Raw genomic sequence first — 12,500 nt, 5'->3', positions numbered from 1 at the left:
GGGTTTTCCGTATAAAGTTATCATGTCATCTGCGAAGAGAGAGAGTTTGACTTCTTCATTGCTAATTTGAATACCTCTTTCTCCTTTTGTTGTCTGATTGAGGATGTTAGGACTTATAGTACATTGTTGAACAACAGTGGCAAGAGGGGGGGCATCCTTGTCGTGTTCCTGATCTTAAGGGAAGGCTGTCGGCTTTTCCCCATTGAGAATGATATTCACTGTGGGCTTTCATAGATGGTTTTTTTTTTTTTTTTTAAGATTTTTTTTTTTAAGATTTTATTTATTTATTTGACAGACAGAGATCACAAGTAGGCAGAGAGGCAGGCAGAGAGAGAGGAGGAAGCAGTCTCCTTGCTGAGCAGAGAACCCGATGCGGGCCTCGATCCCAGGACCCTGGGATCATGACCTGAGCCGAAGGCAGAGGCTTTAACCCACTGAGCCACCCAGGCGCCCCTCATAGATGTTTTTTTTTAAGAACTGTTCCCTTTATCCCTACACTCTGAAGAGTTTTAATCAGGAAAATATGCTGTATTTTGTCAAATGATTTTTCTGCATCAATTCAAAGTATCATATGGTTCTTGTCTTTTATTAATGTGCTCTGTCATGTTGATTGATTTGCAAATGTTGAACCATCCTTGCATCCCAGGAATAAATCCCACCTGGTCGTGTTGGATAATCCTTTTAATATACTGTTGAATTTTGTTGGCTAGGATCTTGTTGAGTATTTTGGCAACCATGTTCATCAGGGATATTGGTCTGTAATTCTCCTTTTGGATAAGGTCTTTGTCTGGTTTTGGGATCAAGATAATGCTGGCCTCATAGAATGAATTGGGGAGTTTTCCTTCTGTTTCTCTTTTTTGAAACAGCTTTAGAAGAATAGGTATTATTTCTTCTTTTTTTTTTTTTTAAAGATTTTATTTATTTATTTGACAGAGAGAGATCACAAGTAGACAGAGAGGCAGGCAGAGAGAGAGAAGCAGGCTCCCTGCTGAGCAGAGAGCCCGATGCGGGACTCGATCCCAGGACCCTGAGATCATGACCTGAGCCGAAGGCAGCGGCTTAACCCACTGAGCCACCCAGGCGCCCCGTATTATTTCTTCTTTAAGAATTTGGTAGAAGTCCCCTGGGAATCCATCTGGCCCTGGATTCTTGTTTTTTGGGAGTTTTTTGATTTACTGCTTTAATTTTGTTACTGGTTATTGGTCTATTCAGATTGTGTATTGCTTCCTGCTTCAGTTTTGGCAGTTTATAAGTTTCCAGGAAGATATCCATTTCTTCCAGTTTGCTTAACGTATTGGCACATTGTTGCTGATAATAATTTCTAATAATTTTTTCTATTTCCTTGGTGTTAGTCATGATCTCTCTCCTTTCATTCATGGTTTTATTAATTTGGGTCCTCTCTCTGTTCTTTTGGGTAAGTCTGGCCAGAGGTTTATTGATCTTATTAATCTTTCAAAGAACCAGCTTCTAGGGGCGCCTGGGTGGCTCAGTGGGTTAAGCCGCTGCCTTCGGCTCAGGTCATGATCTCGGAGTCCTGGGATCGAGCCCCGCATCGGGCTCTCTGCTCAGCAGGGAGCCTGCTTCCTCCTCTCTCTCTCTGCCTGCCTCTCTGCCTGCTTGTGATCTCTCTATCAAATAAATAAATAAAATCTTTAAAAAAAAAAAAAAAAAAAGAACCAGCTTCTAGTTTCATTGATCTGCTCTACTGTTTTTCTGGTGTCTATTTTATTGATCTCTGCTCTAATCTTTATAATTCCTCTTCTGCTTGGTTTAAGTTTTCTTTGTTGTTTTTCCTCCAGTTCCTTTAGGTGTAAGTTTAGCTTCTGCATTTGGGATTTTTCTACTTGTGTGAGTGAGGCTTGGATGGCTATGTATTTCCCCCCTAAGACTGCCTTTGCTATATCCCATAGGTTTTGGACTAATGTGTTTTCATTCTCATTGGTTCCCAGGAATTGTTTAAGTTCTTTGATTTCCTGGTTGATCCGAACATTCTTTTTTTTTTTTTTTAAAGATTTTATTTATTTATTTGTCAGAGAGCGAGCGAGAGCGAGCACAGGCAGACAGAGTGGCAGGTAGAGGCAGAGGGAGAAGCAGGCTCCCTGCTGAGCAAGGAGCCTGATGGACTCGATCCCAGGATGCTGGGATCATGACCTGAGCTGAAGGCAGCTGCTTAACCCACTGAGCCCCCCAGGTGCCCTGATCTGCATGTTCTTGAGCAAGGTGGTCTTTTGCTTCCAAGTGTTTGTGTTCCTTCCAAATTTTTTCTTGTGAGTGAGTTCCAGTTTTAAAGCATTGTGGTCTGAGAATATGCCGGGAGTAGTCTCAGTCTTTTGGTAACGGTTGAGCCCTGATTTGTGACCCAGGATGTGGTCTAGAGAAAGTTCCATGTGCCGCTCGAGAAGAATGAGTGTTCTGTTGTTTTATGATGGAATGTTCTGTGTGTATCTATGAGGTCCCTCTGGTCCTGTGTGTCATTCTAAGCTCTTGTTTGCAGATCTTCTACTTAGATGACCTGTGTGTTGCTGTGAGTGGAGTGTTGTGGTCCCCTTCTCTTAGCATATCATCATCAATATGTCTGTTTCGGTTAACAGTTGGCTTATGTAGTTGGCTGCTCCCCACTGTAGGGGCACAGATATTCACAGTTGTTAGATCCTCTTGTTGGATAGGCCCTTTAAGTATGATGTAGTGTCCCTCTGCATCTCTGACTACAGTCTTTAGTTTGAAGTCTAATTTGTCTGATACGAGAATTGCTACCCCAGTTTTCTTTTGAGGCCTATTGGCATGAAAGATGGTTTTCATCCCTTCACTTTCAGTCTGGATGTATCTTTAGGTTCAGAATGAGGCTCTTGTAGACGGCGTGTGGACGGGTCATGTCTTTTCATCCAGTTACAACCCCATGCTGTTTCGTGGGAGCAGTTAGGCTGTTCCCGTTGAGAGTGGTTATTGAAAGACATGATTTTATTGTCATTAGGTTGCCTGTGAAGTCCTTGTTTCTATAGGTTGTCTCTGTAAATTTCTGTTCTGTATCACTCTTGGGGCCTTTCTCCTTTTATAGACGCCCCCCTTAATATTTCTGGCAGGGCCGGCTTGGTGGTCACATACTCTTTGAGTTTTTGCCGGTCTTGGACGTTCCTTGTCTGTGCATCCATTCTGAGTGCCAGCCTTGCTGAAGAAAGACTTCTTGGCTGCATGTTCTTCTCATTTAGTGCCCTTGATATGTCTTGCCAGCCCTTTCTGGCTTGCCAGGTCTCTGTCGACAGGTCTGATGTTCTTCTGATGTTCCTCACTCTGTACGTAAGAAAGCTCTTCCCCGTCACTGCTTTTAAGGTTTTTTCCTTGGATCTAAGATTTGCAAATTGTACTATTATATGTTGTGGTGTTGGTCTGGTCTCATTGATCTTGGGACGGGTCCTCTCCGCCTCTTGGATACGATTGCTTGTTTCCTTTCCCAGATTAGGGAAGTTCTCAGCTACGATATGCTCAGATTTATTTTCTGGACCTCTCTCCACCCCTTCAGGGATCCCAACAGTTCTGACATTGGGACGTTTCATGGTCATTAATCTCTCTTAGTCTGATCTCTTGGGCTTTAAGCTATTTTTCCAGGCCTCCTTGGCTTCCTTCTTTCCTGTCATCTTGTCCTCTAGGTCACTAATTCATTCTTCTGCCTATTTTACCCTGGCAGTCGGAGTATTCAGTTTAGGCTGCATTTCATTTATAGCATTTTTAAGTTCGGCCTGATTAGATCTCATTTCTGCCCTTAGAGATTCTATATTGTCCATATTTTTCTCAAGCCTAGAGCTCGCCTTCATAATGTTACTCTGATGCCAGTTTCTGACATTTGGTGATGTCCATATCCATTAGTTCTGTGACAGAAGCCACAGTCTCTGAATTATTCCTGTGTTGGGGGTTCCTCCTCGTAGTCATTCTGTTGAGTGGTGGTTGAGGGAATGCACGAGGTCCAAAGTATTGACCACGACCCAAGCAAGATGCACCTGTTTTATAGGGACCTTAGGGTTGTCGGCCTCTTGGTCTTCCAGCCTGTCTTCTGGGGGAGGGACCTGCTGTGCTGTTACTCAGGCAACCCTGTTTGGGCAGAGTTGCCATGCCCGGAGGTGGGAGTGGGCTCAGTGAAAACCAGTTTTGGGGGGCTTTTGTTCTCTGGCGGCTTTCCGCAGGTGGCTTTCCCATCTCTTCTGAGAGAGCTGAAGTGACTATGTCCAGGCTCCTGTCTCAGAAGACTGAGATCGCCGTCTGTTCTCCGGTGAGCTCTCCAGGCCGCACTGTCTCCATTACTATCTGTTCTGTTAAACACCTTAGCTTCCTGGGTTGTGGGCCCCACGGCAGCATTCCCTCCCTTTGCTTCCAGGTCCAGGCACTGCTCCAGTGGTGCTGGATCCCACTCCCTCCCCCTTCTGATTATCTTCCGATGTCTACGCATAGAGTCTCAGCTCCCCGCTTCAGACCTCGAGACCAGCTGCCTGAGACACTCCATTTGTAGGAATCCAGATGTACCTTCTTGCATCTCAGGCTGATTTCGTGGGTGCTCAGAGTGGCCTGGCAGATATCCAGCTCAGTTCAGGGGACCGGTTGAAAGAGGGTGCCCTACTCCTCCGTCATCTTTCTGCTTTCAAGATTCTTTTCCTTAGTCTTTCACAGTTTAATTGGGATGTCTCTTGGTGTGGATCTCTTTGAATCTATCCTACCTGGGGTTAATTGGGCTTCTTGTGTTTGTAGATTAATATTTTTTCATCCAAGTTGTGGTTTTGGGCCATTATATCATAAAGCAGGCTTTCTACCTTGTTCCTTTCTCCTCTCCTCTGCGACTCCCATCACGTGTATGTTGGGCTTTGAGAGTGTCCCACAGGCCTTGGGAGCTCTGTTTACTTTTCTTTCTTTCTTCTTTTTAGAGATTTTACTTATTTATTTATTTAAAGAGAGAGCGAGAGAGTGAGCACGTGAGCAGGGGGAGGGTGAGAGGGATAGAGAGAGAGAATCTCTGAGATTATGGCCTGAGCTGAAATCAAGAGTTGGACACCCAAGGCATTTTTCTATTTACTTTTCTTTATTCTTTTTTCTTTTTATTCTTCAGACCAAATAGTCCTATTTGATCTATCTTCATATTTGCTGATTCTTCTGCCCATTTGAATTTACTGTTGAGCCTCTCTAGTGAATTTTTCGTTTCAGTAATTGTACCTCTCAGCTCCAGAATAGCTCTACAGTTCCACTTTCTAATCTGTCTCTTTACCGAGGGGCTCTGGCTGGGGCATGCTTCCAGTGCCCTGGTGGGCGGTTTCTTCCTTAGCTTTGACTTTGTGTGAGTGTGAGGTCAACAAGGAGTGTTAGAGCCTTCTCAGCTTTTCCTTGATAGGTACATAGCCCTATACTTGCTTCCTAAATTCCCAGGAATATGCTGGAGCCTTTCAGAGCTCCCTGTTGACACCTCATTCTCTATAGTGTTTCCTTTTAAGCTTTTTTCGTTTACCTCTTATTGGCCCCAGCTGCGACAAGTTAATGGGTTTCAGGCCACTATGATGTTAAGCAGTAGCTGTTGGTTGATTGTGATAAGTGGCCTGGCAGTAGGGTTGTTGACAGAGTGAGCTCTGTGAGCTCATCCTTGAGAATGGAGCTGCTTAGTGAGCTGCAGGATAGGTCAGTTGGTGATAGTTGGCGGGCTGGTGCTCTTGAGGAGCTCTGAACCCCTCTGGTCCCCCCCAACCCTTATGACTGCGGGAGGCTGTTTGCAGAGCTCTACCAGAGGTGGGAGGGATGGGATTAGGGCAAGTTTTAAGTACCTCATAGCTGCTGTTTGGATGGAGACTCAAACTTTGTTTTTAGTAAACTCTGGATTGTTACAAGTCTTTCTTAATTTCCAGAGCTCTGAAGAAGTTGCGTTTTGACAGTTTCTGTCAGTGTTCTCAGTGCTGTTATAGAGGAATGTCTTCTTGAATGTCCTTATTCTGCCATTTTGAAAGTGCTGCCTCTGTAGTTGTTGTTTTGTTTGTTTGGTTGTTTGTTTAAAGCTTATTTCATTAAGGATGCCTGGGTGGCTCAGTTGGTCGAGCCACTGCCTTCAGCTCAGGTCATAATCCTGGAGTCCAGGGAATGGAGTTCCGCATCAGGCTCCCTGCTTGGCGGAGAGTCTGCTTCTCCCTCTGACTTCCCCCATCTCGTGCTTGCGCTCTCTCATTCTCTCTCTCAAATAAATAAATAAATAATATATATATATAGGGTTTATATATATATATATATATATATATTTTTTTTTTTTTTTAACGATGGCCTTAAAAAAAAAAAGCTTATTTCATTAATATAATTTGTTAGGTGAACCTTATGAAGAACAATGTTTATTATTTAGGAAGAAATAGGGTTTATGTTTTGAAACCAAAGGAAGTTTGTTTCTAAATATCTTGGATTCTGATGGTCGTGGTATCGTGGTGATGGGTAATTTCTTAATGTGATCGTTTGGGAAAAGAAACGAGCTGATGTTCTCCGTGGGAAGCACATTGAATACGTGTTCACTGTGGGTAGCGGCTTCGTCCCTTTTGATCACTGCTCTTGGCACAGGGTGGACTCAATAAATACTTGTTCAATGAACTGTGTTTTAGCAAACAACGAGGAAATGGAACAAGCATAACTTTTAGAGCTTAGAGTGACATTTTTGTTGTTTTTGTTAACAGGGTGAATTTGAAGGTGAAAGGAGAGCTGCTTCGCGTGAACAGGAGGAGAGCCCTAGGCTGGAGCGTGAGCAGGCACAGTCTCTTCACCGAAAAGAGGAAGAGTCTTTGATTCTGCAGCTTCAGGAGAAGAATGACCAAATTCTACGGGTACGTGGCAAGTGTCTTTTCTTTGTTTTTATTTTTTGTGTGTGTGGTAAAATGTGCATACCATAAAATTTACCATTTTAATCATTTTTAAGTGGTACAGTTCAGGGGCATTAAACCCCGTTCACAGGGTTGTGCAGCTATCACCGCTGTCCGTTTCCGGAACTGCTCATCCTCACCACAAGCAGAAACTACCCCCACTGCCCACAGGCTCCCCTTTCCCTCCCTCCAGCCCCTGGCACCCATTCTTCTGCCTTGTGCGCTGAATCTGACCGCTTCCGGGGCCTCCTGTGATGGGGTCAACAGCATTAGTCCTCCTGTGTCTGGTTTAGTGACTCCGTGCAACGTCCGCGGGGCCCGCCGTGTGCAGTGTGGGTCAGAGCGTCTCGGTGTTTTGTGGCAGTGATAATTCTGTTACATAGAGATGCGCGTCGTGCTGCTCTCTTCATGGATTTGGCTGCTGACAGACCTCTAGATGGTGGTTTCTCCGTCTTGGCTGCTGTGAATAATGTCCCCATGTGTACAAGTCTTGTCCCGGTCCCTGCCGTCGGTTCGGGCTGTGTGCATCTAGGAACAGGATTGCCGGGTCCTGGTGACTCTGTTTTTGTCTTGAGGAGCCGCTGTGCTGTCTTCCTGGTGCTGCCCCATCACGTGTCCCTGCCAGCTGCGCCCGGGGCTCCGGTTTCTCCACAGCCATCATTTGTTCACCGTCTTCTCTCTGTTTATGATCACGTCACAGCGGGCGTGAGGTGGGACCACATCGTGGTTCTGATGTGTGTGTCCTTGGTGGTGAGTGACGAGCATCTTTTCAGGAGCTTATTGGCCATTCATTTGTCTTCGGAGAAATGTCTGTTCAGGTTCTTTGATGGTTTTTGAATTGGATTTGGTTTTTTGTTATTCCTTTGTAAGTTTAGTATGTGCAGTTTTACTGTTTTCTTTTCTTTTTTTTTAAGTATGCTCCACACACAGCGTGGGGCTTGAACGCAGGACCCTGAGATCAGGAGTCACATACTCTAGCAGCCAGGTGCCCCTATTTGTACTATTTTTTGAGATAGTCTCACAATGTAGACCTTTCAGGAGTGTAATAATATTGTTTTTCTTTTTTTTTTACCTTTTTTTTTTTTTAAGATTTTATTTACTTTTTTGACAGAGAGCACAAGCAGAGGGAGAGGGAGAAGCAGGCTCCCCAGTGAGCGGGAAGCCTGAGGCAGGACTCGATCCCAGGACCCCAGGATCATGACCTGAACTGGAGGCAGACGCTTAACTGACTGAGCCACCCAGGTGCCCCAGAAAAAGTTTTGTTAGGATGTTTATTTGTACTTTCCTCTTTTTTGATCAGTGTCACTAGAGATGTATCTGTTAGGTTTTTCCAGTCACCATACAGTTTTTTTGAAAAGGAGGGAGCAGGACCGGCAGAGGGAAAAGTCTGTGTACCGTAGGCTCAAAAGTGGACCCAGCCTCTGTGGAGGCCTGTGCCGCTGGCCCTCGCGGTGCTGCTGCCTCAGCCCGCAGCCGCCCGTGGGACTAGAGCTCCGTGCTGCACGTCTGGCGGGCGTCTGCCTTCTCTTCACACCCCACAGCGGGGGCCAAGCCAGGCCTGGAGCCGTCCGGGCACCGGTTTCGTGAGCTGGCAGCATCCTCTCTTCTCTTTTGTTTGTTTCTGGTCATCGTTTGCCATCTTCGTGTGATGTCATCAGTGGTTTATGGAACTATTTTTTTCTAATTTCCCTACAAGCACAGCATTGAAATTGTTTTTACAGTTTTCTTTCGCTCCTGGTACGGGGTTTCAAAACTACACTCTTCTTTTATCTGGTTTTGGTTTCCTTTTTGTACTTGCTAGCATTTTATGGGTCCGACCTGGGGTTCTCTTACCCATTTCCTACTCCACGCAAACCTTCTTTTCCTACTCCTGGCTGCAGAGCTGTCCTCGCCAGCTGGGTTCTGCACCTGGAGTCCACTTGCTTCCGGGCTCCACGCGTCTGATTCTAGAGCTCGAGACACTAGGCGTGTCACGCATCGGCCGCTGTGGACACCCATTGTTCCTGATTGTTGGTAGCAGTGGAGGACAGGCCCGCGGTCTGCCTGGCTCTGTGTGCATAGTCACGCTCTGTCACGTTCTCTGTGGGGACGATGCCCGAGTTCTTGACCATCAACTCAGCCAGCCCTGAGTAATCACTGTGGTTGGCTCTGGGCTCAGGTCACTGCATTGCTGGGAAGACATACTTGTCATTTCACTAAGCTGCACAACAAAACTGCAGTGACCTGTGCTCAGTGCTCGGGCAACCTGGGGAGCCCACAGTAGCCAGGGGTGCCCAGGGTAGCTGGTGCCACCCACCCCACCGGCTCACTGAGACCCCATGATAGTTGACTGGTTTTTTTTTTAAAGACTTATTTATTTAACTTAGAGTGTGCGTGTGCACAAGTAGGAGGGGCAGAGGGAGAGAGAGAATCGCAAGCAAACTCTCTTCTGAGCTCAGCCTAACTGGGGCTCTGTCCCAGGACCCCGAGATGACGACCTGAGCCAGAACCCAGAGTTGGATGCTCAGCTGACTGGGCCTCCCAGGCACCTTTGTTGGCTCCTTTTTCAAGTAGAAATAAATAAGAATGATCTTCACTTGTCTAGAAACTGGTATTTATTCTGAATGAATATAAAAGAGATTTTGAGTTCTTACTTGTGAGAGTAATCTCTGGTGAGTTTGCCCCTTCCCTCGGTGCCTGGGGCAGGCTAGAATGTTTATGTGTTCTGTTTTTGTAGGCAGTGAATAATGGCGGGGTTGGGGGGGAACCCCTGTAATTAGTAAAATTAGTAACTAGAAAATTATTAATTTTCACCTTTAATCACTATTAACTAGGATGATGAGTGTTTCTTACAGAAGTTTATTCCTGACTAAATTGTTCTAAATAAAGCTGTAACAATTTTTCCTCAACAGCTGAAAGACCAAATTTTATCCTTAAGTCAAGAAGTAGAAGAGTGCCATTCTGAAGTGGAGCAGCTCCAGCAAAGGCGTGAAAGGGAGAACCAGGAAGGCACAAATCTCATCTCGATGCTGAAGTCCGACATTGATCTGTCTGACCGTGAAAGGTCAGTCACACATTCCTCTGTCAGAGCCGCCCAAGTGCATGGTAATACCTGGCAGGATGGAACCCTGTGTCACATTATTCTTCTCATTTAAAAACACTTTAAACATCAAGAAAAGTACTGAGTAATGTACGATACCCATATACCTACCACTCACTTTGCCAAATTTTCACATTTTGCCAGATTACAAAATTTGATGCTGTAATGTGGAGTTAACCTTAAAATTAAATTGTCAGGTTTTTTGGTTTGTTTTCTTTTTCTTTTTTTTTTTTTTAAACTAATAAAACTTTAATTTTTTTTCTATTTTTTAATTTTTTCAGTGTTCCAAGATTCACTGTTTATGCACCACACCCACATCCATGTAATACTTGCCCTCCTTAGTACCCACCACCAGGCTCACCGAACCCCTCACCATCTCCCCTCCAAAACCCTCCGTTTGTTTCTCAGAGTCCACAGTCTCTCGTGGTTCATCTCCCTCTCCAATCTCCCTCAACTCCCTTCTCCTCTCCATCTCCCCATGTCTTCTATGTTATTCCTTATGCTCCACAAGTAAGTGAAACCATATGATAATTGACTCTCTCTGCTTGACTTATTTCACTCAGCACAATCTCCTCCAGACCCGTCCATGTTGATACAAAAGTTGGGTACTCATCCTTTCTGATGGAGGCATCATACTCCATAGTGTATATGGACCACATCTTCCTTATCCATTCATCCGTTGAAGGGCATCTTGGTTCTTTCCACAGTTTGATGACTGTGGCCATTGCTGCTATAAACATTGGGGTACAGATGGCCCTTCTTTTCCCTGCATCTGTGTCTTTCGGGTAAATACCCAGTAGTGCAATTATAGGGTCGTAGGGTAGTTCCATTTTTAATTTCTTAAGGAATCTTTAAATGGTAGGTTTATTCTGGAATAACAGAATTGCAGTCCAGGACAAGCTAGCTAGTGCATCACCATAAACAAGTCTGGGGAACAGAGGAAGCTCTTTTATAGATGGAAGGAGGGCTAGGACTGTTGTAAACAGAAAGTCCATTGGAGGAAACTGTATTGAAAGTGTAGTGGTTTCTCATTGGCTGAGTTGTGATTGGCTCCCATTGGCTGAGTTGTTGCTGGGCAGAAGGAAACCCTCCTTCCTCCTGCTGGGATCTTAATGTCGTGTATAGTCAACGTGCCCCTCTTCCTGAGAGATACGCAGCTGGAAGGGCTTGAGAGTTTCCCATGCCCCCACCTCCTCCACCCAGCTTCCTGACCCCGTTCTTTTTCTTTTTTTTTTTTTTCCCCTTAAAGATCTTTTTTTATTTGACAGAGGGAGACACACAGTGAGAAAGGAACACAAGCAGGGGCAGAGGGAGAGGGAGAAGCAGGCTTTCCGCCGAGCAGGGAGCCTGATGTGGCGCTCGATCCCAGGACCCTGAGATCATGACCTGAGCCTGAGGCAGATGCTCAGGTGCCACCCAGGCGCCCCATCCTGACCCCATTCTAGTCGAGGTTTTCTTTTATTAATTGTTACACTTCTCCCTTTTGATCAAGATCTTTCCTTAAAAGCATTGTTGGTCAAGAGTCAAGTGTTTCCTATTTAATGGTCTTGTCCTTCACTGCCAGGAAGGACTTTCCTGGTTGTCCTGTCCTACCTCAGAAAAGACTGGCTAGAGGGGCTGGTTAGGCTCCCTGCTCAGTGGGAAGCCTACTCCCTCTGCCTCTCCCCTCACTCATGCGCGCTCGCACGCTCGCTCGCTCTCTCTCTCTTAAATAAAATCTTAAAAAAAAAAAACAATAACAACAGAAAAGGCCGGCTAGAGGGCTGGAGGTGACTGGAGTGCTTACATTTGTAATAGATCGCCCCACTCCCTGCCCGGCCCAGCATCCTGGCTCTTTGCAATAGCAGAAACTGTAAGTTTTTTGGTTTTGTTTAGGGGCCTTTACTTGTTAGATTTGAAAATTGAGGATTTTAGCAGGTTTTTGGTTACTCGTGTAGGATATAAGCAGCTGGTTTGCTGTCGTCAGTAAATCTGGCCACTTTCTCATTCTGTCCTGGTCCTTTTTTTTTTTTTTTAAAGATTTTATTTATTTATTTGACAGAGATCACAAGTAGGCAGAGAGGCAGGCAGAGAGAGAGGAGGAAGCAGGCTCCCTGCTGAGTAGAGAGCCCCGATGCCGGGCTTGATCCCAGGACCCTGAGATTATGACCTGAGCCGAAGGCAGAGGCTTAACCCACTGAGTCACCAGGCGCCCCTGTCCTGGTCCTTTTCAACTAAAAGGGAAAGATCCTAGTTCAGCTTGTTAAAAAGTATAGAGAGTTAAATGCTACCCAAGTGGATTCAGCTAGAAGGTAGAATGGTCTCATTCGCTGTCGTGGTCATGAAGAGGTCTGTGAGGCTTTTGTGTACAAGCCTGAGTGTTGTTCCAGTGAGCGGGCTTAGAAAAAGCTGTGGTATCGGCTCCGTGATTTCCCGAGCGTGTGGTAGCGCCCTGACAGAAGGTGAAGGGCTGGGTTCTCCGAAACCCCCTTGGGCCGCGTCCTCTGGGCCGGTCGCATCCCGAGCCGGCGTGGCAGGCGCCCACAGGCGCGCCGGCGGACCGTGTGAGTGCGGGCGACCGA

The 12,500-nt window shown here is 45.7% G+C and overlaps 1 protein-coding gene across 1 annotated transcript in view; it reads left to right on the top strand.

Annotated features, from left to right (window-relative positions):
* PCNT (pericentrin) overlaps nt 1–12,500 on the top strand; it is a 113,399-nt gene that overhangs the window by 47,658 nt on the left and 53,241 nt on the right. Inside the window, exons 20-22 of the mRNA XM_032865506.1 lie at nt 4,176–4,261; nt 6,678–6,824; nt 9,752–9,903. Coding sequence (XP_032721397.1) covers nt 4,176–4,261; nt 6,678–6,824; nt 9,752–9,903 — 385 coding nt within the window. The remainder of the gene's footprint in view (nt 1–4,175; nt 4,262–6,677; nt 6,825–9,751; nt 9,904–12,500) is intronic.

The sequence above is a fragment of the Lontra canadensis genome, unplaced genomic scaffold (genome assembly GCF_010015895.1).
Source record: "Lontra canadensis isolate GAN:19392208 unplaced genomic scaffold, GSC_riverotter_1.0 scaffold29, whole genome shotgun sequence".
In the NCBI taxonomy this organism is placed as follows: domain Eukaryota; kingdom Metazoa; phylum Chordata; class Mammalia; order Carnivora; family Mustelidae; genus Lontra; species Lontra canadensis.
The sequence above is the reverse complement of the archived record's forward strand: the minus strand, read 5'-3'. Positions and strand labels throughout refer to the sequence as shown.